The sequence below is a fragment of the Oryzias latipes genome, chromosome 14 (assembly GCF_053564925.1).
Source record: "Oryzias latipes strain Hd-rR chromosome 14, Olatipes_Hd-rR_3.1".
In the NCBI taxonomy this organism is placed as follows: Eukaryota; Metazoa; Chordata; class Actinopteri; order Beloniformes; family Adrianichthyidae; genus Oryzias; species Oryzias latipes.
Window position 1 is genome coordinate 17,281,727 of NC_136250.1, and position 27,653 is coordinate 17,309,379.

Sequence of the window (27,653 nt, forward strand, 5' to 3'; positions counted from 1 at the left end):
ATTAATTTCTCTAAAGGATTACCTAGAATTTATTACACGATTTTTCATTGATATATTTCATCTGGTCCTCATCCGATCCCTAAAATGATTCACAATTAAAGTTAACCTCAACTCAATGGTCATATTTGGCCTAAGTAACTTTTCTATAGAAACTAAACCTGATGAAATGCCAAAAGTGGGCTAAATTGTGTCTGAAATATGGCATAAACCAGACTAAATAAAGTAACTTCCTTTAAAAAATAAATAAATAATAGACCAACAATATTACAAACACTATGACAGACATTTCTAAATGAATCTGGAAAAATCAAACTGATTTACAATGGAAAAAATGGCTATGCTTTATTTAAAAATAGCTGGACTCTCATGCCAAAATGATAACACTTTTATAGAGGGTTTATTTGGCATGTGTTACAATATACATACAAAATATAAATGGAATAAGTGGACAAACGGCAAATAAGCACAGATTTAGCAGTTTAAACAAAGCAAACCAAACCAAACAAATCCAAAATGACATGTTGACATGCATTTCTACATGGATCATTGTTATTTGCCTAAGTATCCTTGTCTCGATTGTGCTAATTTTTAAGACTACATCTTCTCTCCAGTTTAATGATCTTTTTAATGAAATTAGCCTTTAATTGATAACAGAAATGAGAATACCATCCCATTATGTTGATTTCTGCTAACCAATTCAACACACAAATAAAAGTAATTCTCATATATCAAAAAGAAAAAAGTCAATACATTCATACTTGTAAATGAGTAAATCAATCTTCAATGAAAACATTTTTTTAAACAATACTTACACAAAGAGTAAAACCTCCAAATTAAAAGAAAAAACAAAAACGCACGGATTACAATATTTTACAGGTTTGAAGTCCTATCTTTTGCAGTTTTCACTATATAGTAGTCTAAAGACATGGGAGACTTTGGGGTCTACAATAAATATTTATAGATATTTTTATATGTAATATGTATGCAGCGACAGAAACTAAAAACTTTTAAGCAAAAAAATCCTCTGCCGAGCTCCAAAAAGTAATTTTTTTCAAAATTAAAAAATGCATCTGAGATATTTTCAACTTGATAATACATCGACGAGCGATAAAAAAAACAAAAGTAATTGTGATAAAGGACATGCATGTTTCGAAGTCAAGATTTTATACATGGCATTATGACAATTAACTATTCAAAATATTTCTGGATGCATAAAATTGTTGTTTAAATACATCTGAACAATGCATTACATTAGCAGTTATTTGCTTTATAGAGATAAGAGGAAAATAGAAAGACCTGGTCTTAATTATAGTAACAGCTTTCCCTTTACATTAAAAAGGATTATCTCAATATCTGTAAAATTAAAGGACTAGAAACATTCAATTTTACACATGATTGTCATTACAAAATCTCTATAAATAAAAATGATTATAGGGTACAAAAGGAAAAAGCCTTTTTCTAAAAAAGTATCACAAATTAAAATCTGAGAATGCCATATTATCCTAGTTTTGACATAGCCTTAGAATAGTTTCATTTGCCAGCTCACATTTTACTAGACCAAGTCCATTCACAGCCACATGCCAGACCCAGAAATCTGCAATTCACAACTACAGCAAGTGACAGCAACATCACTGACTCCTTTACATTTGATTGTAGTTTGATCATTCTTTGAAATGTTTAGTTTCCTGTTTAGACTGGATTAAAGGCATTCCAGACTCATTATTTCTAGATGTATGGCTGTAAGATCCAAACTGAGTCATTTCACTCTTGTACCAAGTGCAGTATAACTAAGTCTTAAACAACAACTCAACATATTAAAAAGTTCATAAAAGCAGAATTATTTTCCAGAATTTTTAGATCTCTACAGCAAGATCTTTATTTTTTGTGTTTATCCTCCATTAAAATGGTTCCTGGATAATTACATCACATATTTAGTTTTTCGATTTGAACATAACGATAATTTGTTATAATTAAAATAAATGATTTTAAGGTTTTACAATAAAATATTGTTTTAGTCTGTTGCTAACGGTACTCTTTGAGCCTAAAGCACAATGAATGCTAACAGATTTTGCTGACAGACAGGCCCCGCCCCCACAAAGCTTTGCACTTAGAGCACATAAACAGAAACATATTCTGACCGACTGCACCCTGATAAGAGTTTCTTGTAAGAAGAAAAATACAATAAAAAAAAAAAAAATCAAGCATAAGCTTTACATCCACTTTTGACAAAAAGAGGCAAACGGTGTCTGACAAGCCATTTGAGGCAGTCCATTTGACTCCATTCGGACTTTCACAGAGAATGGTCTCTCAGGAATTTCAGTGATGTAGGGTCCATCATCCAGTTCACATTAGAACATTGAGACATTGAGAACCTGGAAAAAAACGGAAAAAGGTTCTAAGAAAGATCAAAAAGAGGAAAGTCAATAATTGCTGATAAGTATGTCATTATAATTGGCCCGCGAGATCATATCAAATGTTCATTAGAGCTGGCCTGCGGTATATACTGTACTGCTAATACTACAAACCCCACAATGCTTTGCTAGAATGTTGGCGCGCAGTCAAAACCGGCAAGCGCTCCTTTTTTCTGTTGACAGTCATTGACAGCCATGCTCCAGTCACATCGGACAAATTAATTTCACCCTCCACAAAAACGGCCAAAAGAAAGATGGACAACAAGAGCTTTGAAGACCGGTAAGAGGCAGATTATCTGTTCATGAATTCAAAGGACAAACCTCTTTGTCTTGTGTGTGGAGCTAATGTGGCAGGAACAAAATAATATATCATAAGAAGACACTATATGAACAGGTTAAACATTACGCATCTGTTGCAGTTAATTGTTCAATAAATATCGAGTTTGGCCGGTGACTTTACTTCCAGTGATGAAAGTCAGGCAAGGAAAAAATCCCTGAACTTTTCTTTGAGCGATATGGCGGGCACAGAGCGAAATTTTGGAAAAATACGTGGTCTTAGATGCATTCTGGTGCATTCTGGCAACTAGTTATTCACTTCTTTATCAAGAAACTAAGACTAATTGGAGCATCATGATTTGTCATTCAAACCCCTAGTTTGACTCTCCATTAAGGACTTGCTGGTACTAAAAAAGAATTTGGAAAATTGCTCAAAGTAACACAATCCTACAATCTACGCTTTTCCTTAAAGCTGCAAAACATACAATTGCTAAAATATAGTAACATCAAAGCCCCAAATGGCAAAAAGAACACCAGTAACTATGATATTCTATGAAAATACCTCAGTTATTTATACATTATTTCTGCTTTAGAAATGACTGATGTACAACATCCACTTGCACTGTTTTCTCAAAATATAATTACATCAAAATATGGGATCTGCTTTAAACTATAATTCTATAACATAATACATCAATTCTTTAACACCAATACTAAGTAATCTGGGAAATATCAAAACAAACATACAAACTAAACTAAACATTGTAAACATTATTTTTTAAGGGAGTGCGGGTCCAAACCATCAAATACTTATAATTAATGTCAACTATACTGAACTAAATCATGGTAATTAGGAAATACAAATAAATTAGATAAAGAAATGTATTCAAAATAAAAACTGAAACTCAAAACTAAAATTGAAATTATTTCAAAATGTGGTTTTGAGATTATTTTACACAAAAAAGTATTTGACCTACACTACCTTAAAAATCTTTTTTTTCCAGCCAAGACCACTTCAATTTGTTTTTTATCGTCTTCTCACAACTGAGGTCGTGACCACGCTCAATAATGACGATGCCTGCCATTATTTTAACACAAATTTGATCACAAACTCTTCAGATTTGTTTGTGAAAATTTAGCGTGGGTCCGCTAGTTTTGGTCTCTAGGGAAGCGAGTCACGCTGACCACGTGGTGCAGACAGAGCCAATCAGACCCGTCGACGCATCCGAAAGCAACTAAAACGTCCCGTCATTGGTCAATTAGGCCGGGAAGACGAGAGATGGCCACGACCATAGAGGAAGCGATCTGCGGAGAAATATAGAAAATAAAGCTAAAATTAGCTGATTTCAGACCATTTTTTAATCCGGAAAGCGATTTGTCCGTAGAGATCAGGTCTTTATTTCCCGGAAAGTACGTTCGGTTTGCTCAAAAACCCGGATTTCCGGGAATTCCCGGAAGACTTTCATCACTGTACTTCACTGCGTAATTTTGGCCCACTGTGAATTTGAGTTTGACACCCCTGAATTACAGTGTTCCTTTGCTATTTCGTAGTTCATCCTTTGCAGCCTTGCTGTTTGGGGAATTTCTTTCAGTGCAATTTTGCATGCTTTTTTCTCCCTTTTTTTAAACAGCGCTCTGTGTTCTGGGTCCTGGTTGGCTGGAGAGCTTGACAGTTGTGTCTCCTGTGCAGAATGCATTCTGCTCTTCAGATCTGTATAAATCTTTGATTGCAATCAGATCTTTGTTTTCATTCTATTAAACTGTAAATCTACAAAGGGTTGAACTTTGGGAGGATAAACTAGAGCTAAAAGAGTCAAAATCTTAATGCCTGTCAGAGAAAAGCGTATGAAGTTTGTAGTGAGTTTTACAGCCTTAAAACATCTGCAATCATACTTTGCGAATTTCCTCTATCACAAGTTATAATTAGAATTTAACCCCTGCGATAAACAAGGGATTATTGTAATTTCAGCCTCTTTGAGAAGTTGAATATCCTTACTGAATCATCCATGTTTGAAGAAGGATCAAAATAGTCCGGCTTTAGCTCAGTCCTTTCTCTGCGATTCTTCGACGCCGGCTGTAAAGTAAAAGACTGGTTAGAAAACAATATGAAGAAATAGATGACATGATGGTCTGTAAAACTTAGTCAAAGTAATCCTATGTGGCTCAAGTCTTTATTTACATTATGGGATTTTGATCAAATAAACTGTTTCAATTTAGAGTAAAGAAACTATAATCAGTCAATTTACATAAATGTTTCAGCAATTACCAAATCAATATCCATGGTGTCAAAATCAATGCCCTCATGGACGGCTTCTGATGACATCATCACATCTTCCACGATGGGTTCCTCGTCTTCCTCCGTTAATCCAGGACCTCGACGGCTGTGGGGTTCAGAACTGCGAGCTGTCAGCAGACTGAGCTCTTCTTACATGTAGTCAGTGATGAAAGCGCTCAATCTTTGAGGTGCAGACTTACATGGCTTGCTGCATGTGATTTCTGATCTTTGCGTAGTGCAAGTTGACCCGTTCTTGGTGCTGACGAGCTTCAGCATGTTGCCTTTGGGCCAGCATCCACGTAACCTGTGTGCTGTAGAAATAAACTGAGTAAACATGAGCATTTAGATAACGCAGCAAAAGCAGGACAAAGGAGGTTTTTTTGTACTTGTAATCAATGGCAGCTTGCTGCAGATGGAGCGGCTGCTGCTGGTGTTGCTCTGTTGGCATGATGAAGGCAGTTGTGCAGCTTTGCTCTTGCCTCATCTTCTTTGGATCTCTCAGTACTGTGGAAGTGAGGTGGGGCGAGTGCATCATCAGCGGCGTCGAGACGCTCTGCTCGCGGTTCATCCAAACGGCATCACTGCTGTTGCAGCTGTTCTCCTCTGCAGGAAGAGAGGCTTCTTGAAATTAACTGAACAAAGGAATTCAGAAGACTTGAGCGCAGTTTGTGAAAGTCTGTTTTTAGCAGGACACTATTTTATGGCTTCAATGGTTTAGCATTTGTACATTTTTAACCTTTCTATCTTTTAATCTAAAGAGTCTCAAACTATCAGCCACAGTATTTCCTTCCATTTTATGGAAAGCTTTTTGTGTTTCATATCTTTTTAATGTTTTAACCTATGTTTATGGATATATATTTAATGTCGGGCAGCTTGTGCTTTATTCATGTTGTTGAAAGGGGCGCTCCAAATTAACTGATTGGTTGATAATAAATCCTAATTTTCCAATTAAAAATCTTAAGAGAAATACAACAATGTTCTTGAAAACTGTGAATGAGTGCAGTACTGCACCAGTTCTAGATTTTTCAAGTAAAAAATTATCATTAGGGTAATAAGGTGACAGGAGTTCTGGGACTCCTGATTTTCTTTTTTACACTGAGTTGCTCGCAGCTCTATTCTCCATACTACCAAAATGTTCTTTTGTCCTGTAAGTATTGTACCATCATCTTCTCAGCTTCCTCTGACTTATTTTTTTAATTGAAATGTCTCCAAACCTGATTTTATCACAGTTCATTTTGATTGAACTTGCCTGTGAAGCATTGCTTTCACTTACTGCGGAGACATAGTTCACCCAAACAGCAGTTCCAAAGTTCAAACAAATCCCAGCATCCATGTGGTCTGAATCAGTTCCAAGAGTCAGAAAACTTCTCAGGCTTCTGATAATCCTCTCCCAGCCAAACGTGGTCTGGTGGATAAGAGCTCACACTCACCCTCAGGCAATCTTCTTTTGCTAGCAGAGGTTGGCTTGGATTTCTTACTCCACGCAGAGGACCCTCGACTACTGATCCCACTGATGACCGACATTGTGTCATCGTCCCCTCCTCCCTGGAGGGAGTTCCTGTATGAGATGAGGGGCAGCCAGCAGTCCTCTCTCTGAAGAGCCATCTGAAATGTCATGAATCTCTCCAAGTACATGTGGCTGTAGGAGTCAGAATGACAGTCATTACATCAGAGTGTTGTTAAAGTACATCATTAGATCTATCGGGCTTTATTGAAAAAACAATGCTTCAAACTCACACTGTCTTCTTGTCCTGTTGAATTAGTTTGCTTGAAAACTCACACAAGATGTCTAAAAATGGTAAGTTAAGGGGTGGACTGCCGTCTCCTTGAGGACTACGAACTTTAAATGCAAACTCAATTCCATCTCTACATAAATACAAACAACAATCATTTGATTGTCTCATTTATGCCTTTTTGGAAGTTGTTGAAACTTAAGGATCTTATCCATACAAAGTTTGATTCTGACTATCACTCACTTGTGTAGCATGGCGACAGCCTCTCTTGTCTTCAACTGGTCCAAACCAAAAGTCAGTGAGAAGCGACGAGCGAGCTCTTTAATCCCACAGAAAGCTGATGATGATCGGTCCAAAGTGAATCCAAATTCTGATAACATTTCATTGAATAACTGCAATAAGGATCCCCAAGTCAATCATTGTATGAAATGATATGTATATATAATTATCTTACATTGTAATCTGTGAAACCTGGACAAACATGGTTACCTTTTGCAGGCTCAATATGAGCGTCTTTGCATATTGTATTTTGTCAATTTGTCGCGTTTTACTCAAAGTTTCCTTGATAATATCACCATAATCATTGTAATACTGTAAAGGCAGAAAAGACAACAGTGAAAAAGAGAGAAACATAACAGTAATTATCCAGTTTGAAAGTTTGCACTCACTTACTTTTGTGTACTGTTTAAATATATCTGCTCCAGTGTTTATTTCAACAACATTGTAAACGATTAATTTGCAATAAGCAGCAAGAAGGTTCCTTCTTTTGTGCAACGCCTCAATTTTGCTGGCCTCATCCTCTTGCTGTCCATCTAGAAAATGTGAAAAAATGGTTAAAAAAAAACATCTGAAAAGATAAGGTGGGTTTACATAATGCTGGGATGAATACCCAAACCTGTGCTGTTGTCGTCGTCGTCCTGATCAATGAACACATGATCTAGAATGAAGTTGAGAAGCTCCGCCTGCAGAGAGGAGTCTGGCGAATAAATCAGACACTCTAGTTGCTCTCGCCCTGATGATACGATCTGATGACTGAAGATCAGCAGCAAATCACACAGAATGGTGAAGGCCTTTAATAAACAACACATCCCTTGTTCATTACAGACAACACAAATAACTCTAATACAGAAGAGAAATATCACTGCCCATGAACCCACCTGCTCTTTGACTGCAGTGTTGATGCTACTAATGAAGTGCTGACACATCAAGCAGAAAGCACTCATTTGTTTTCTTAGTGTCACCGTATCTCCCTAAAACGCGGAAATGATTAGGGATTCACAGTTGAAACCAAAGAGAGCCCCTCAGTGCAGGAGCCACATTTTGGAAATTGAAAAAGGATCGCAACATCGGATAGTTTTCCTCAAGATAGAGAAGACGGAAACACTTTGAGACCAATACCTTTACTGAACTACCATCAGAGACCTTGGCAAGATGCCACAAGATGATATAGTGTGTGCACTGCATGGCATGAATCACAATCTGTAGAAAAAAAAGGAGGAGGGATAGATTAGACCCAGTAGTAATTCACTTCATAAGGACAAACTTGTACTAAGGTCAACAATCACCCAAGTTCTCATGAACTGTGGCAAAAATTGAATTTGTTTCAAACCTGCACACATATTTTCAGCAGATATTTAAGGTCAAACTCATCGTTTTAATGTTGCTATGATTAAAAATATAAAAAAGCACATTACATAGTTTTACAAAAACAGGACAAAAAGTACAATGTTAAAGTAAAGACAAACCATGAGATTTTGAGGTCAAATTTGTCCTTTAAAGAACAGCACTTTTTTTATTGATACTGGACAACCACATTTTCTGTCAGTGTCGCGTTGCATGAGCTGTGTCAACACAACACTGACAGAGCTCCAGTTGCACCTAATAATGACCACTAAATAGTCCTAAATAAAAACAATATCACCAGAATTATGTCCAATAAATCTTTACTAAGGTCTTGGCTGATCCTTCATCCTTAACATCATGATATTAAAGTCCCCCATCACAATTTTTTTAATAAAGGCGTTCCCGGGGGTGCTTTAATTGTGAATATGAAGCTTTTAATCGAAATCCCATTTCCTAAAAAATTTCCTTAAAAAGCCAGATTTCATGTTTATCTGGAGCCTCTGTTTCCAAAGTCTGCTCTACATGGGCGTGGCCATTGGTGCCTGACCGCACGGACCCAGAGGAAGGGTTAAGTTTAGGATTACGGGTTACGGTTAAACTGCGTTCACACCAAACGTGATTCGTGCCGTAAAGGTGATCTCAGGCGTGATTTGAGGAACGGGTGTAATCATAAAGGTCTGGCAGCAGCACGATTTCTGCAGCGCGGCGCAATTTGGTACCCGTCTTTACCATCTGAACCAAGTCTGTCGCTGGACCAATCCCGATCACTATGACGGCCCCCGAGAGGTGAGCTGGGGGCCAGAAAGAGACCTGGTGTGGGATGGGGAGTCAGCCTTCTCGGGCCTTCAGAACTTTATGATATTTTTCTTATTTTCATCGAGGCAATCATAAAAAAGGTCCATTTCAAAAAGGTCCAAAGTTTAATTATAAATATGTGCGGACAACAACAAAACAGATCAGGGAGCTTGTGCAATGCGCATGTGTTCCTGGGCCGTTGTTACATTACAAACGCTCAACAATTCAAACAAACCGAGCATCTTTGTGACAGTTGATTTTCATCAGAGAGGGACAAAGTGCCAACATTTATATTTACTCTGCATACTTGTCAATGTTCATACTTTGAATTAAAATGAGCTATTAGAGCAGAAATTGATGACAACAAACCCTGGGCTTTGGAAACCCTGGATTTATGGCTCAGTCTTGCACTGACATGGTAGCTATGGAGATGCAAACACTGACATTATCATGAATGCTAACACTTAGATTAGCATGATTGCATTTGATCTGAGGCTTGAGAAGAACTAAACTACCATTTTGCTTACTAAATAGCAATTGAATGCATACAAGAAGAATATTTGGGAAAATAAAAGCAACTGATTTCATCTTCACACACTTTTGGAGAGAAGTCCAAGTAACAAAAATGCATAAATGTAGCATTAATGGTGGAAACCTGTTCAGGCATGTCTCCATTCTGCAGACCAGTGTTGAGGAGCCTGTAAATGCTGGTGAAGAGATCCCACTTTGACAAATCATGTGCACTAGAAATAAAAGAAAAAAATATATATATACAAACATTTGATCAGATTAACAGATGCAAATGTCTCTTTCAGCAGGATTCCAACTGAATATTTTAATATCAAGTTTATTATGTCAATATTGGAAAAAAATAAAAACCTAAGCAGCATTACTTGTGAAAGGCACTGATCTTCTTAAGTGTGGAAAGAACCTGGTAGGCGTCATCTTCATCTAGTTCTTCTCCCTGTAAAGAAAGATTGAAACTCCTGATGGGCTGAACAATCACAACCAAGAGGCTGTGAAACTGAGCATATTCAGTCAAACTGGGGTTTGAATCGTTTAAAGAATATGTACAATGGTTTGGAAAAATACAGAAACACTTTGTGTTTAAAGTACATTATTGATAGCATCGTGGGTTGTGTGCAAATGAGGCATCATTTTTTTTTATTTTAACTTGTTGAAGGTAAAACCATATGCTGACCAGCTTGTCAAGTAGACTTCAGGATTATTAAAAATTTAGGCTGATTGATTTTCTACCATAGAAATTATTCTGCGGTACCAGAAATGTTTGTATAATTGCCAATAGGTTCATGATTCCAGCAGAAAGCAAAGGCTGGTTGACATAATTAGGCAGTTTTCATGCAGGACTATTGTAACAACTAACAAGTCAAGTTCAGTTTTCAGTTGGGGTGATTGAGGGCATCTCAGAGCTGCTTGTTTTTAACCAAAACTCCACATTCTTATCTTCAATTTGAAACAATCAGATTGTTGCAGTTCCTAAAAGGACCACTGGAAGCTGGTTACAGAAGTGAGCATTTTCCCATTGAATAATGTTTAAACGTCCATTACCCCCAAAATAAACTTCTGCAGTCTAGTTACAAAAATGATTTCAGTGATTAGTGCTTTAGTTTGCATTAGTGATAACTGTGAGTGGGTGGATGGTTCCTTTTTTGATCAAAGCGATTTTTATCATTTCTGATGGATGAGCTAAACAGAGTTCGAACTTTACTCTGTCCTGTCTAAATGGCCAATTTTACAGACAGGTCAAAATGACTGCACTACTTCAGGCTTGATTTTGACCTTTCAACGTCCTTTGAGTGAGATGGTTTTTGATGCTCTGACTGGACAACTACTGTCTGTAGCTGACCTTCCTAGACAGGTAAACCCAGCTTATCCATTTTGCTACGAAAATGTACTTAAGAGCAATTCAGAAGTATGTGACTCAGCAACAGTTACCTCTTGAAGAAAGTCCTCCAGGAGTCTTTTAAACTTATCCAGCAGCTCGTCGAGGAGTTGCGAGCGGGCAATGTCCACCCGGTTGAAGATGGTGAACTCCTCATTACAGAGATAGTGGTATGTGGTAGAACAGGCCTTCAAGACTTCATTCTCTGTGTGCTTATACACAACCTCCCAGATTTGTCGCAGCAAGGCATCCAAGTGCTACAAGTAAGAACAGAGCTTTACGGCATAGAATGAGAAACTGGACATGAGATAAAAAATGCTCACAAACCTTTTCTAACCGTCCAGTTGTGTAGATGTCCAGATCAAAGAATTTCGGTATTTGCAACAAATTGGTTACTTTATCAATATCAACGCAGTACTATGACAAGACAAAAAACAGTTAAGTTTGGTGGTTTGGATGCAAATCTGTTATAATACAAGTCAAAAGAACAAAAGTAATCACCTTTGCTAATAACAGAGGCAATGCAACGGCAAAGATCTCTGTAATCCTTGTCCTATCATCCAACTGCATTTTCCTTTCTTTTGCAGTCAGGACCTAGTATACAAACAAAACCCCAACTTTATGAATGTGCATATGAAAGAAATGAAAACCTTATTTTTAAATTCAAGCCTGACACTATGACTCTCACCCTTTTCCCTGTGCCTCTGCCAACAGGAGGGTGACCTTCACAAGCTTGACGTATGGCGCATAGCATGATTTCCACTAGGGCAGTCTCTTGCCTATCATTCAGGGCTTTAAAGAAAAGATAAATCAATTACTGTTAAAGCCTTCTTTGAAGGCCTAAAAAATATCAGAATCATTTGTTAATTACATTTTGTCCATGCATACTCAATAAATCATTCCAAATGGTCTGTTCGATCTCTTTTAATGTGTTTATGATGGTTATGCTGATTCCAGACAGACGTATTTTCACATTGGAGGATTTAACCAAACGCAACCCAGCTGTCCTTTGTTGCCAGGCAGGGTAAGGGCCTTCACCATGAGTTGTGAAAGCCTCCTAACGCAAAATCAATGTCGGCCATTTATTTCTTTCAACCAATCAGCTTTTGAAATGGTGTCTGCAGGGCCTTCTAGCAGGCTACGACAACGTCATAGTATTCAGACCTTCTGATTGGACAGGAGTTTCAGGAAGTCACATGCAGCCTTGCCCAGTTTGACACAGAGCACTTTTTGATCTGTCTCAATTAAAAACAGAGCTGACTGCAATGTAGCCCATGAATGATTTAGCAGGAAAATCTCCCACTGATCTCCTTGACTTCCTTCATCAGAAAAATCTGTGTTATATCGTGAAGCAGCCGTACAGATTTGAGTGTTTGGCGCTGACCATCCCTCCCCGTTTCCACTGCCTCTGTCGAGCGGACAATGTCGGCTCTAAAGCGAATTAAAACCTACACAGAAACACAACTGGACAGATTCGGCTCTCAGCACTGGCCTTGATGGAATAAAAAAGGACTTCTTGACGGAGCTGAAGCGCGATAATCTACACGACAGGGTGATCGAACTGTTTTTGAGGAAAGAGAGGAGGATGGATTTTGTCTTCAAACAATCAGAATTTCTGAGTGAAATGATAAATATCATAATAAATAATCTTCCAGATTTCTGTGGTTGTTTTCAATGTTTTGTGCTGGCTGTAGTTGAATAATGAGATTTGTTTATTGTTTTGTTTATTTAGAGGCATAAAAAATTGTTAATGAGGGGTTGAGTGATTCAAACGTAGCACTACTGAAGGCCCAAGTGTGTAATGCAGTAAGTGAGTGATGCAGTAAAGCAAACACAGCAGACGACAGTTTTGCAAAGACATTTTTCCAAATGCTCAAAGCAGTGGCTCCTCACCCTCCTCCCCTAGCATAGGTTCGTCCAGCAGAAAACTAATCATGGTCTCCCAGTCTTTCAGCAGCTCGGAGGCACAATCCCATAAACTATCAACCAAGTATGCTCCATGTTCATGTAGCTGTAAAAAAACAACATTTCACAATCGAATTATTCCACAAACAATGCAATTTAGGTAATAACTGACACTTTTAAAGATAAATTGATGATAAATACAAACATTTAATCACCTCACTCTCCAAAAAGAAGAAGATGGTTGTCTTTATGAGGCTGCCATTAAGGCTCTGTCTGCCCCTCCGTGGTAATCCTTCCTCGCTGGGACCTCGATGGCTAAAAAGCCTTTAAATTAACAACAGAAAAGTGCCATCAAAAAAGCCACAAATGTGGAAAACATTTATGAACATTTTCTGATTTCCAAGCAGGACTGTTAAGATTACTGTTCACAATGAACAAAAAAGGTTGTCACCAAAAAACAAGATAACAAGGATTACATTTTAGAGCAATTCAAACGAGGTTCCATGAAACGCGCTCTCACTTTATGGATCCCTTGTAATAGAAAAACTTTTCTCCCAAAGAATCTTGATGATTTTCCCCAACAATCACATTTGACGACACATTACTTACTTCTTAAAGAGGAACTCTCCAGCTGAAACAGCGATGGGTCTGTGTGCTGAGTAAACCAGATGATAGACACTCTCGCAGTCCTCTGCAGTCAGAACCTCATCACTGCTCCTGTCAGAAAAAGCATCAAATGCTCGGTACAGGCCCATTCCTATTTATTTTCAGAATAAATAGATAATAGAAAAAGCAATACTAAGGCAATAGTATCAAACACTACAACCTACATAGCAGTCTGACATGTATGCCAGTGGTTTCTTCTATTTAAGACACAATATTAACCATCATGACTTTTAAAGCATTAAAATAACTATGATTTGAAACCTATGTTTAAGTTCCACACAGTCTGTTTGTTTGAGTGTGTGCTGCAGCACAGCTCCTACTCTACGGATCCATATTGCTTTAATGCAATTTGAGACATTACTCACTGTAAAACAAAAGTCAACAGTTTAATAGCCTGCACTGCAACATCATATTCCTTGTCCAGAGTCATGGACACAATGCGATCCTATCAAAAAAAGAAAAAGAAAAACATCTTTAGGGATACAGTGCAGTTAGAACATTCACTATGCTGGCTTTTTATCCTGCATATGACAACTCGTAAAAAAAAAAAAAGAAAAATATTTAAATACAAATCTTTTTGTGTGTGTCTGTATTTGCATCTGCAACTTTTTGCTGTCAGCTCTGATAGTTTGCAGCTTTGACTTCATTGGGAAAAAAATACATAAATGATCGGATTTTTACAGAAGTTGATTGATTGGTTTCAGTTTTGTTATTTTTCTCAGTTTGTACTATAAATACTTAATTTGACTTGTAATATCTTTTTATATTGTTATTCAATTATTCAACCCACTGTAACTCTGTTTTTTTATCATTTGAGTTAACTTGTATAGTTCCTATTTTTTTAAACTTCTATCTAAAACAATATTTCTGATTTGATTGTTGTTCTATTTTTTACCTTTTTACATTTCCATTTTAGGAATAAATCAAACTTTGGAATTATTTTCGGTACTGGACCACATTGCCCATCAATTGTTCCAAAGCAACTGACGTCTTCTAGCATGCTCTACAGACTAGTTTGCATATTTGTACAGGTGAATATATCTGCTTTACAAAACCATAAAGGAATTTATTTGAACTGTGTCAGACTCTACTTGGTTTGTAGAGAAAAGGGCATTAGTTCAAATATCTTTTAATTATTATTTTTTAATCAGAGCTCAGTAGAAGTTTCAAATCTTAAATCAAATTTGTTTGTGTTTTTTTTACTTAAAAAAAAAGATGACTAAAATAATTTGCCAGCCCCGATAGAAACAAGAAATATGTGAATAATTGCGATGAATAATAAGTATCTTCGAACGAGGTAGTGAAGAACATCGGACTCACTTTGAACCGACTTGTGAAGAGCTCCAGTCGAGAGCCAAGTTCTCTGCTGTAGAACAAGCCTTGCAGGGCAGTCAGGCACTTCAGCCGCACCTCTCCTTGCTGAAATACAGTGAAAACATTTAAAACTTTTCATATTTTGATTTTTTCCCCACAGAAAGCTAAAATCCTTGTGTACATTTTACAAATTTGTGCAGGAGAGTAAATAAATAAATAAAAATGTCTTTTGGCTGTGATGTTCTTCTTCTTGCATTTTGCTGTTAAAAGAATCCCTGCTAATTTGTAAATCACTTTTTTCCCTATTTTTTTTTTTACTAAGGTAGTCAGTTTAATTTCGTTTGTCTGTTTACTCACTTTGTCGTGCATTGTCCAGCCAACATACTTTAAGTAACTGTCGTTGAGGAAGGCATCACTGTACAACTTCATCCACACTCCAATCTCCTCAATACATATCGCTCGGATTTCAGCAATAGCATCCCTAAAAATCACAAATAATGTTTCATTTATTTTCATTACTACACAAACACGTTTGTACATGTTTTTTTCTTGACATTTAAATCATGTAGCCTTAGATTAGTGCTGGCAACAATTGCCCACTAGAGGGCCCCAAACCCCCTTTCTAAAACACAGACAGAGAAAACATCTCTGCTGTTTCCTCCAGGGGCTCCACTCCAAGTCCCTGTCAGAATGTTCATACCGATATCTGTGAACAAACACCGCCTTGAAAATTGCGTTCATCATGTTTTCAATTTCATCTTGATTCTCTTGAAGCTGAAAGACAAACATCAAACACGTGTTTGTGTTATTTAATTAGGAATTCATTCATTACAAGTTAGGAATACTGTAATTAATTTTTAAAAAAAGCAAGTGATTCTTTTATCATTCAATATTCATAAGCCTAATGTAAAATAACCATCAATATAAATGTCAACCATAAATAAATATATATCACTGCAATTTAGACGAGTCACAAATAATGAGCCACTGAGCAGGAAACAGACAAAGCATCAAAAGTGAATGAACAAAGACTCCATTTGAAACCATAAAGTCCAAACACTACAGCAATAATCTACATCAATGTGCTCTGTGTGTACCAGTGCCGACATTAAACGTGACATGTAATGTAATGACTTGTGAGTTGAGAGATTATTGCCTCAGAGGAGAACATCTGTGCCAGACTTTACTCGCAATGATTTATAGCCTGAGGCTGTGTTGAAATGTAGTCTTACATTTTAAGTTCTAATAACCTTGACCTTTTACTGAGCTTATTAATCATATATGGAGCTCTTTAAAGACAGTAAAGGCAGTTTTAGATATCTTTTCATTTGGAGAGTAAACATCACATTTTGTGAGACTTTCTAAATGATTAATCATAACAGCTAACAACCGGCAAGATGGGCTTTAAACTAAGGCAGCCCTGTGGTGAGTGAGTAAACACACTGAGGAGAGCCATCAGTGAGGCAGAGGAGGCAGATAAGGATGGCTCTGAGAAGAAGAGAGATGAGGAGGAACAGTCTTCTCTTCCAATATAGCTGCCTTGGCACGTGACCTTATCCTCACCTCTTTTCGCTTTTGTAACAGCAGCTCCAACCTGTCGTTGGCCCTTTTTGCAATAACTTTGTTCCTTTCAGCTTCATACTGTCTCTGTGTGTTGTCCATGTTGATTCTCAAGTTCAAAGCAACGTTTACCAAAGCTGTCATCAGTTTCATGGCTGTCAAAGATGAATTCAAAGGAGATGTTAGAAGAAATACCCTCTTCCAAGACTAGAGCATGGAGGAGAAATGCACATGGGTATTATTTAATACTGACCAGCCAGTGTGCTTGTATGTCTGAATGCTCTGACCTGTGAGTCAGAAAGGCCAGTGAGTAGTGAAATGACCGTGTCCATCATATACTCGTCATAAATGATGCTGTACTGACATTGTCGCACAAGTACTGCGATGAAGTCACAAAAGTTTATCCTGAATTTCTTCCACTGTGGTCCTGAGAGCGTTAATGGATAGTCTCCACTGTCCTGTGGAGACGATAGGATCCAGGTTAAGAGCTTTTCTGGGTCTATCAGACAAGAGAAGCTAAATTTGTCCACAGCTTTCACACAAGACAGATAGGTTTCTATCTGAACACAGCACCTCATCAAATTCCTCGGTCATTTTTCGGATAATCTCAGAGTTCTGCATGTGTCTGAACATCTCTCCGCTTACAGCACCTGAATATAGAATCAAAAAATCAGCAACAAGAGACATCCTGCTCCATCCTTTCAAACACTCAAACTGCTGGACACATACAGACAGTTTATAAAAAATTAGAATTTCATTGAAAAGTGCCTTCATTTCAATTATTAAATTAAAAAAGAATTAAACTAGAATATAGATTCAGGGCCTACTGTTTACTTTATTTCAAATATTTATTTATTTTACATAAATTGGGATTCCAGCTCATGAAAACCACAAAAAATGCATTTCAGAAAATTAGAATACTGTGAAAAAATACACAAACACAACAACACAAACAATCATCTACTAAACTCAAAGCACAGGTTCTCCACATGTCATTACACTGGTTCAGTTCAGTTCAATTGTCTCAGTTTGGTTCAATATGAGGAAGAATTTAGACTAGACAACCAGCCAGAAGACCATCATTGACCCCCTCCACAGTTATGGGTAAGCCACTAAAGTTCATAGCTAAAGAGGATAGCTGTTCACAGAGCGCTGTGTCCAGCAGATCAACGGAAAGTCTAATGGAAGGGCAAAATGTGGCAGGAGAAGATGCACCAGCAAAGGAGACGGGCGTGGGCTTCAGCAGATTATCAGAAAGACAAGATTCAAGACCCTGCAGACCGTTCAGAAAGAGTGGAAGGAGGTGGAGAACAGCTTCAAGAATCGTCACATTCAGACGCATTCGGGATATGAGCTACAACTGTCAGGCTCCTCGGGTTAAGCCACATCTGAGGCTGCCCCAACGAAGGAAAAGTTTCAACTGGGTCAAAGAAAAGAAGGACTGGTCTGTTGGCCAGTGGACCAAGATCTTGTTTTCTGCTGAAAGTATCGTGCGCCTTTAATTTGGGAATCCCGGTTAAAGGGTTCTGAGGAAGCCTGGTGAGGAGCTGAACCCAAGCTGCTTGAGGTCTAGTGTGAAACCTCCACAGTCAGGATTTGGGCAACGATGTCCAGCGCTGGTGTGGGTAAACTCCGCTTTCTTCGATCAAAAATCACTGCCACAGTCTACCAGAGCTTTGGAGGACTTCATAATTTTTTCTCTGCATCATACTTCGGGAGTACTGAAGATGGACATATCATTTAAAAAATACTTTATTTTGATGATTGGTGTGATCATAATCTCTGTCTTTGTCTTTTTTTGCCAAAACTGAGACATAAACTGTGATTTCTCCATGATATTGTAATTTTCTGTTTTCATGGTTTTGATGAGCTGGAAATTCAATTTATTAAAAAAATATATATATTTGAAATCAATTAAACAGTGGGCCCTGAATCGATATTCCATGAAAGTTTATTTTTTTAATGGGATTATGGAAAAGGATACACTTTTTCGTGATATTCTATTTTTTGGAAAGGGTCTGTATGGCCCACAGATACCTTTACAGCCAGAGCACTGGATGAAGAAGTTGATTAAGCCCAAGAGGGCGCTGTCTTTGTCCTGTTTATAGGCCTCAATCCAATCATCCACAACAGCCTAGAGGAGGAAAACGTCACACATTTATGCATCAAAGCCAAACTCAATTTGAATCAAAGTTACTTTAAACGGAATCAAAAAGATTTTGAAGTACAAGGCCGTCGCCCACCTGTGTGGCACTCTTTCCCATTTTGACCATCTCAAAGAGGGTCATCGTCTCTGTCCCGTTCTCCTTATGATGACCATTCACCCAACCAACACCTGGGACCCTCCCTGCTCCCCCACCTTTAGATTTGTCTCCCCCCATCTTCTTCCCTCTCCTGCCTGCCTGCTGGAAACAAGAGGTTTTCATTGTTACATTTCAGCAGTAAGCGTAGGTTTTTGAAAAGTTCAAAAAACAAACAAAACAAAAAAACACACACCATGGCCTTTTCCGTCTTTGCATTTCTGCCATCAAAATCCTCAAGGTCAGCATCTGAGGACAACTGAGAATCTGCCTCCCTGTATTTGAGAATAACAATCATTACAATTGAGAGGGACTCATACACAACATGAAGCTGTAAGATTGGTCAAAGAACACCCACAAAATAGCAAGCATGTTTTATTTACGACTCAAATCAGTTCGGAAGCTTACTGGGGAAACTGAAACTCCGTGTGCAAATCCTCTGCTGCAATCATTTCTTCAACATTTTCCAGAACTAATGGAGGAGGTGCCTGATCTGCTCTGGGCCTCAAGCAACAATGAACGTGGCCAGCAAGCCTGGAAATGACAGCACATCAAGACAAATGTGTTAATTATTGTCATTAGAACCAAAAGCAATTACATTTTATACAAGGTTCATATGAGAAACTTCACGTTAAAGATAATGGGAAAGAAGTCAGAAGCCACTCATCTGAATCCATCACCTCTTATCTAAGTTTCAAATACAAAAAAGATTTTAAAAAAATCAGGACTAAAAATTGGTTTTAATAGAAAGTGTGCAAAACAGTGGAGATAAAGAGGAGGCTGACTTTTACGACTAGTGGAGTTCTAGTGTTCATTTATGTGTTCAAACATTTTTGGGTTTTATATTACTTTATAAAATAAAAATTCTACTTGCTAAATTCAATCCAATATGAAAAAAAACGATTTTTTTCCATGAAACTTTAAATGTTTCTATAGCATCAAGCAAGTTCACCATTCATTGTTTATAACAGATTATCTCAAAAGTACCTATAGGAACACTTAAAAAACCTATAATACAAAATTCAATTCAGATACAACAGGGAAAAATTAATATTTGTGTTAAATATTATTTACAAAAGACATTATTAAATTGCAAAAATGATCTGCTTTATCTAAATTGTGTCACATTGCTTCCATTAGATAAGCTGGAGGAATATTTCTAAGACTTTAAAAACAAACATACTGCATCACTTTACAGTAACAAGTTTTATCAGCTTAAAAAAAGCGTTTCTTAAATGTAAAAAATAAAAACCAGCTACACAGATCAAGACAGGAAAAACTGAACAATAACACAAAGATTCCTCTGAACTGAACTTGGTCAAACATAAAAGCTTGGCACGATTTGCCGCATTGATGTCCCTTAAGAAAAGGGCGATTAGCAGATGAGGAAGAATGAGCGTTGTTGTCTTCAGTAAATACATCTGGCCTCACAGCTGTCTCTTTTTGATAGGAAGTGTGGCCTTTGGCCATTCCAGTTTATTCCTTTCTCTTCTTCTTGAAATAACATGTGTGTTACGGAATTAATTATTCTTTAAAAGCTGTCTTAATTGAAACAGTAAAAAAACTGTGGGACACATACTGGGAGGAGACACAGTTGCAGTGGCAAAACACCAATTCACATGCCCTCACTGTTAAAAGAAAAAACATGTATGGAGTGAACATAATGTTGCCTATTTGTGTCAACTACAGTAAACCCCTTAAAAGAAAAATAAATAACTGATAAGGTCAAACATGTTGAGTATGTAATTGTTTGCTCTAAAAATTACAAGGTATTATATATCAACTAATTAGCATTAGATTCCTTTTTGTTGTGTGAAATTGTTGGAAACAGTGGACACATAATGAAGTGCAACAGCTCTTCCTAATTCTAGGGGTTTTTTGCACTGCTTTGTTAGTTTGTGATCTGTAGTCCAGTGCAGACTTTATGGAGGTGAAAGAATCCTACAAAGCCTAAATCATTGATCATATAAAAATAAAGGTGCAAAACGTTTTTCAAGGCATATTTCACTTTTGTCGTTCAGTTATTTCAGTTAAATGTAAATGTAGCCCAGACTGCACTTTGATTATTTGTCAGGCCACTGAACCAGAAGAGCCAGGAGACACCTTCACATAAAATGCTTGAGAATAGCTGCAAAGCTGCAGTCTGTAAAAAGCCTCTTCAGTTTACTGTAGCATGAAGAAAATGTGTTATTCTCCCCAAAAATCCCCATTCTTACGAAAATTAACTCAGGCTTTTTATGGAAAATCTCCCTTTTAGCATTGAATTATCTTATATCATGATGGAAATAAACAGAAAGCACCCTATTACATCACCATCAGTATTGGCTTTCACTAACCGCTCTAAAAAACTCGTAAACTGCCCAGCAACAAGCAGCAGAGACAAAAAAAATACAAAATAAGCCTCAGACAAACGTACTTCCCTCCACTACAAAAGGTTTAAACTGAGCAAGACTTAACTTTGATAGTAGTATCTACACATACTAGACCAACAATTTTATGCTCTACAGCATAGAGTTTATGACCCTTGGGTCCTTCAGTGATCCCAATACAAAAACTCACTTTTTTGTGTGTTAGCACTAGAAGCAAGCAAAGCTTTTTAGCCCAACACTTGAAAAACAAATGAAATAAATCTGTGTTTTGCTTGCATGTACACCTTTGACCAATACAAGCTATTGTAAAAGGCCTCATAGCTAAAAAAAAACGGATGCCATATTGTTGGTAAAAATGTCATTCAGTGCATTTCACAATACCAAGGAGCAAAAACTAAGAAGTTGCTTTTGTAGACCTCACAAAAATCCTAATAAGCTCACCAAAGAAATCCTGGAAATATCAGGGGCTCGTCTAAACTGCAAGTTGAGGGCAAGGACTAGAACAATAATTGATGCATTGGAATCATTTACTATCAAATTCAGACTTAATGGCTTAACATGCTTTCTGAATTTGGGATAAAGGTTTTTATTTGACAATAGTTTTGCCAAAAACTCTTTACTTTTACAATGCTTTGAGGTAGAACATTCGACTGCAGCTCAACTGCCCATTCTGAAGTAAAGTGTAGACAGCAGCGAGCTTTGAGCACATTCATATTTTTCTCCATGATTGCCTCCATTTGTCAATTTAAAAGCTATCAGGACAGCTGTGAAGCAGCATACTGAACACAAATCTGTAGAGCAGCAGAATCTGGATGCTTTTCTGCTTTTGTTGAGTCGGAAATCCAAGATGCACAAGTTCACGGTTTGCACGGCTCATCCCTTTTACACACATTTTTGTTTCATTTGAACAGCTTTTTAAAGAGACAAGAAGACTGTTTACAAAACTGTCCAGTCTCTGGAAAACGGCTGACAATGAATATGCCTGAAATTTACTTCAGAGTTCCAGCATATCACTGCAACAGCTGTACAGGTATTCCTACCAAGTATTGAGGATACAAAATTTACAGATAACTGCAACCTCAGACCTCTGTTTTGTCATGATTATACTCAGTCAGTACCAAGTCTCCACACACCGTTCCTGAATTCAAAGGTAACCAGGAATTGCCAACATTTGAAGTTCCTCAAGTGATCATTAAAGGCAAGTTGCAAAAAGGAACAATTTCCCATTGATACTTCATTTAAAATGTCAGATTAAACCCAAAAGAAAAAAATGTGGAAACAGTCAGGTATTCAAATGTTATTCAACATTTATTGCTTTGTTTTTGTATCATTATCAACGGTGATGGGGATGGAGCTCAAATTTGTGCATGAATGGTCTTTTTTTTTCTTTTTTATGGGCAGGTGGGTAAACCCATGGGGACCATACAATGTATATAAGCAATTGACCAAGTGAGCGTAATGTCATCCATAGAAAATGCCTTAATTCTGGCTCCAACAACTTGAAGCCAATTCAGTCGATCTCTTTCCATGATGCGGACGCTGCCATGTTGGAGCCAGACGATGGCAGCAGGGATTGGTTCAGGTCTGTCTGAGTGAACATTCCTATGGAAAACACTCTTGCCAATCAGGCATGAGCTAGTAAAAAGTCCAAACCCCTTTACATTTGAAAGCGGGCTCAGGAGAATCTGTCAATCAAATGTTTGAAATGTTCAACGTGGGGCCAGCAGGGATGAAATACTTTCATTGAGGCTTCTTATTGGCTATTTTATAACTAGAAGAACTTGCATTACAGAAAAATATAATAGAAAAAAAATAGGATTAGCAAAAACATGTAAAAAAGAAAGGTAGCAGAGCAAGAATGTTTAAACTGACCAAAATAATGGTTGAGTAACAGGTGTTTATTTCTCAAAAGAAGTTTATGGGCTGTTGGCTTCTTGGAGCCAGCAGGTACTTCCTATTTGGAACACGGGAACACGAAGGGGGAGGAGTCTTTCAGTCCAGTTCTCATACACAGTCAATGGAGTGGACTTAACAAAACCCAAACGCTAACTGAACGGACCTACATCATAATTCTTAATAGTAAAGAGTGCACAGGCTGCAAAAGCATTAATACGACGGTTGAGGAAAGCCAAGTGGTGTACAAGTGTTCTGCATAGCATTGGGTTCAGACACTGTTGACATGAACCAAGCAGACACGCATTCAATAAAAGATTGGAAGTGGAAGACAGATTTGCCCAAATTCGGAGTAACGTGATGTTTGGAAATATTTTGTTTTTATTCATGGTATTCAAACAGCAGAAGCCTAAAACTCAGGATAGAATCTATTTAGCAGTAACAAAGTTATGCCAACTTGATCCCAAACCATGGTGACAGTGGGAAAGTGCTGCCTTCTTTCAATATTAAAGCCATTACAGAATCCCAGTAGCATTAGCACTTCTGCTGGATCATTGCCAGCAAGATCAGAGGAAATATAGTAACAACTCACTGTAAATATAAAACAATGAATAAAAAACTCCTGAATTAGTTTTTTGGTGAAAAAGGTGAAAATTTAGAAATTTAAATCAATACCGTAATTATTAAAATATATTTTAGGGCATCTTGGTGCTTAACCGATGGCAACCATCCTTCCTAAAGAAATGCAAACAGTGTAACCTTAGTTTACTGTGTATAATAAATGAAATAGATGTATAATTGTTTTTGGTTGCCATCTTTATTAATAGTGTGTAGAGGGAACAAAAATAACTGACTATTGGCAACAGTTTGTTGAAATCTAGTCTTAGCCTTAAATAGAAGTGATTATCTAATGTTCACCAGTCCAAACAGAAGCAGACACACACACCCCCACACCCCCACACACAGGGTTTACTATAGCCTATCATGGTGACCTTCAGGAAAAGACAGACAGAGTGGGGTCACTCTAAATCTGTGGGGTCACATAAATAAACAACCAACTACACATGCTTACGCCCACTTCTAAGGAACTGAAGCAAAAAGAGGCCCCGCTGTCATAAGTCCATGAGTGCATTCTTAAATGTGACGCCTTTCTTTATTTTGACTATTAAATCATGTTGACAAAGCAGCAACTCTGTGTGAACTGTGACAGAGGTACAGAATACATAGATTTAATTTCATTGGAACTATTTCCTATATGCCGTGCAATGACTGGTCCCTTTAACAGGTAAACGTTTAAAATATATGGCAGTTTAATGCTGCACTGGGGCAATACATCAATTTTCTGCAACATGGTCATACCTAAAATTATTCCAACCCCGGAGCAAGGAAATGAATCATTGAAATAAATAAATATTCGGCTTTTAATGATGTTCAAACACAAAGTGACATGTCCAAAATGTAGCAGGCGTGGTAATAATTTTCAGTTGAACTATAAGCATTACATTTAAGGTTTAAATAGTCTTCGTGTTTAACAAAAGTCTTATTGAACAGGGAGAGAATTTTATTGGGGGATTGGGATGAATCAAAGGGTACCAAAAAAAAAAAAAGGACAAAGAAAAATTCTTTATAAGAGGCTACCTTTAAAAGTGTTGTCAAGACACATTTTGCCACAACAATTACTGCAAACAAGAGAGGTCGATTTCAACAAGCATTACTAGGGTTAAATCCTGGGGATTTGAAAAATAAATAAAAAAATAAACAGATTATGTTTGTGCATTTTAGAGGCCTAGCTCTGTTAACATCACCATGCATGAAAAACAAACTAGATAAAAACTCTACTTCTGTATACAAGAAAAATGTATGGCACCTATTTGTTCGTAAATGTTATTTAATACGGACGTTGCTTTTTTTGCAGTTCAAACTAGCTTGATTGCTGGTGACAGGCGCAGTGGTAAACTTCGGAAGTTCAACACATGTGGTGTTGTTGCTGATCCCTGCAGCTTCTCTTGGCATTTCTGCTTTGACAACCGAGTCGCTTTTTAGCTAACCCTTATTCCTAATATACGTTGTAGATATTCAAGTGATAAGTTAAGATAATCCTTATTTGATATAATTTGAATGTTTTAAAGCTAAAGACAGTGAAGACAGTGTCCTGATGTTGTGGTGATTTTCTCAAAGATGTTAGATATATTTAAGCATTTCATTTGCTAGCTCGGCTAGCATTACCGTTAGCTCGTGGGCGCTAATAAGACAGTTAGTTAGCGAACACAAAACAAGCTAAAACAGCGTGACACTTTTTTATTTTCTAGCTGTCAATTTAAGAGGCTATCGACATAGTAATTACAGATGATGACACTGCTTTTAGGCGCCCCGCCGGTCTCCAAATACAGTCGCATGTATGACAAAACTCCCAGGATGTTAGCTATCCGCCATTTTACAACTTACCTCGTTTTAATTGAAAGACGGAGTAAAAACAAACGTTGCAGATTTTGCGCAACAGGCTTTTTCGTCAGTTCCTTACACACTGTGTTATTCCCCCCTCTGTAAAGTATTGAAATTTTAAACGACGACGAATAGCCGCTTTTGTGGCTAATTTAGCAAGGTACACAGTGTATTTCACCCGTCCTTTATTTTTAGTTATCAAGCGCCACCTGTCGGTGAAGTTGCGCACAGCAGAAACACCAGATTCTGCCTTTTCCCTTGTTGCCACCACATGACTGAGAATTACCACACACTGCTACCTTGAATTTACAGATTTTTTCTGTGAGCCGACTTTGTGTTAAAGTTCTGTGTGAACCAACGATTACATTTTATCCAAAGCAGTTTAACAACTATATTAAGTTAACTTTACTTTATTTAGAAAAATACCCAACAATTGCAAGAAATAACTACAAGTAAATTACACACAATTTGGGGAGGAAAAAAAACATAATTTCGTTGGGTTTAAAAAAATCCTTTTAGACTTATACTGGCAGTGTAAACTTTAAGTTTTATTGCGACTTGCAAACCATTGCAGCTAATGATTTCAGATGACATTTTATTTTTAATCAGGAAAAGATTGAAAATTTGCAATAGTGAATGTTTTTAGCATTGGTGAAGATGAAAAAGGTTGCAAATTAATATCTTGACTTAGCATGATATTCCAAGATAATGCTGCCAATCGCATCGTTAATAATTCTCCTCAATTTGACACTCTGCTTTCTTTGTAATGCTAGTCTGTTTTGTAGAGCGGACAAAAGTCCCTCTGAAAATGTTATTATCTGAAGTATTATTTTTTTAAATTTGTTTTTAAGATGTTGAAAACATTTTTTAAGCAATGTGTTTGGTGACAAATTCTATCAACTTTCCTGCATACCTGCAGGCGAATATAGAAATTTGTTCTTGTGTAGAAAACCCGGGGCAAAGATCTCTTCTCTTAGACTTCAACACGTCTTAACATGCCTGCAGTCTGTTTTCTGATAATGCAGCTGTGCTTACAGTAGTTGTTTTTGCCCAATGTCCCAGTTCAAATTTGTACACAAAGATAACCAAGTTTATGCAACAAAAACAAATATCTATTTTTTCAGCAGGGTTGTTAGCACACTCGAGTTCTCCTGGAGCAAGGACACTACAGGTAAAAGTAATGATTGAGTCTTGCAGGTGACTCCAACCCTGTTCCTCGTGAGCTGCTGCCCTGCTTGTTTTGCAGCTAACCCCACGTCAGTAATTACTGATTAGCTGGATCTGGCAGTAACTCATGAGGAGCAGGGTTGGAGACCACTCAGGATCAAGATATCAAAGATTTGAGGAGTTGAGAAAATGTCCACAGAAGCCCAACTGAGTTTAATTTTCATAAACAAACCAAACCTTCTGTTTTTTTTTAATGTATGAGCAAAAGTTAACAGTAAACCTGAGAACAAAGTCACTTCATTCCTGTGGAGGGGAACCTGCTGCTGACAGCTGGTAGTCTGCACTGGGCTTTGAGAGAAGCACAGGAGCCAGACAGAACCAGCCCAGACTTGCCCCAAACACAAATCAAACTGGGCCAAATGTTAGAAGGTTCTTCAGTTTATGAGGCTGATGGTGAACTGTATTCCCTATAATATATTGCCTTTTAGATAGAAATACATTTGATCAAAAACTACTTTGCTGCTTATTGCAACATGAACATAAACTGTTCCAGACTCTTTAACACAGAATCATTGTTGTTCCACCTTGGGCACACCCCGTCAGGGGTCAACACGGCAAATCAGCTTTCCCTGAGACGCACGTTTAGTTTGGCAGAGAGACATAACCCTGTCTTTTATCCGGGCTGGGGACCGGCACACAGGGAGACCCAGACTTGGGCCCCCTTGTGGTTGAATAGCTAAAAATGACCATGAAGGGTCTTGCCCAGGGACCAACACTAAATTCAGCCTATCACATCCCCCCTGGGAAACAAACCCTGGTCTCCCGTGTTTCAGTGCTGAGCACAGCCAACTGAGCCATTCTTCATTTACCCAATTCTTTTTAGAGGAACATCTGCTTTGAGACTTTGAATAATGATAATAATAATAATAATGATAAAAGTAGCAACATACTTTGCTACCATTATCAACATATTTCATTTTTCTTAGCCTTTTTTTTATTTCAATACAATTCTTAACTTAAC

General features: G+C 37.5%; 1 protein-coding gene across 4 annotated transcripts; it reads right to left on the reverse strand.

Moving 5' to 3' along the window:
- Window positions 1-316: 316 nt before the first annotated feature.
- Window positions 317-25,680, reverse strand: stag2a (STAG2 cohesin complex component a). Of its 4 annotated transcripts, none has more exons than XM_023962577.2 (34): window positions 25,469-25,680; window positions 19,170-19,295; window positions 18,958-19,036; window positions 18,705-18,866; window positions 18,499-18,595; window positions 17,035-17,111; window positions 16,715-16,919; window positions 16,465-16,616; window positions 15,602-15,675; window positions 15,259-15,382; window positions 14,908-15,006; window positions 13,953-14,032; window positions 13,531-13,638; window positions 13,137-13,245; window positions 12,910-13,027; window positions 11,705-11,808; window positions 11,518-11,610; window positions 11,344-11,433; window positions 11,070-11,273; window positions 10,007-10,077; window positions 9,769-9,856; window positions 8,094-8,174; window positions 7,853-7,945; window positions 7,591-7,765; window positions 7,368-7,507; window positions 7,185-7,286; window positions 6,939-7,087; window positions 6,700-6,828; window positions 6,393-6,601; window positions 5,349-5,565; window positions 5,163-5,273; window positions 4,954-5,068; window positions 4,684-4,761; window positions 317-2,372 (listed from the first exon to the last, which is right to left on the reverse strand). In XM_023962577.2, the coding sequence occupies exons 2-34, from the start codon at window positions 19,211-19,213 to the stop codon at window positions 2,349-2,351; spliced, it is 3,801 nt and encodes a 1,266-aa protein (XP_023818345.1). In that variant the 5' UTR covers window positions 19,214-19,295; window positions 25,469-25,680; the 3' UTR covers window positions 317-2,348. The 4 variants fall into 4 exon arrangements, with proteins under 4 accessions (XP_023818345.1, XP_023818343.1, XP_078787390.1 ...); XM_023962575.2 differs by having other exon boundaries at window positions 4,954-5,083; XM_078931264.1 differs by having other exon boundaries at window positions 18,705-18,863; window positions 25,469-25,675.
- Window positions 25,681-27,653: the final 1,973 nt, after the last annotated feature.

Coding starts and splice junctions, on each gene's coding strand:
- stag2a (XM_023962575.2), bottom strand. CDS start 19,213: ATGATTGCAGCAGAGGATTTGCACACGGAGTTTCAGTTTCCCCA. Junction 7,287..7,367: donor TATTTAAACAGTACACAAAA/GTAAGTGAGTGC, acceptor CTGCCTTTACAG/TATTACAATGATTATGGTGA. Junction 2,373..4,683: donor CTTCAAACATGGATGATTCA/GTAAGGATATTC, acceptor GTTTTTTTCCAG/GTTCTCAATGTCTCAATGTT.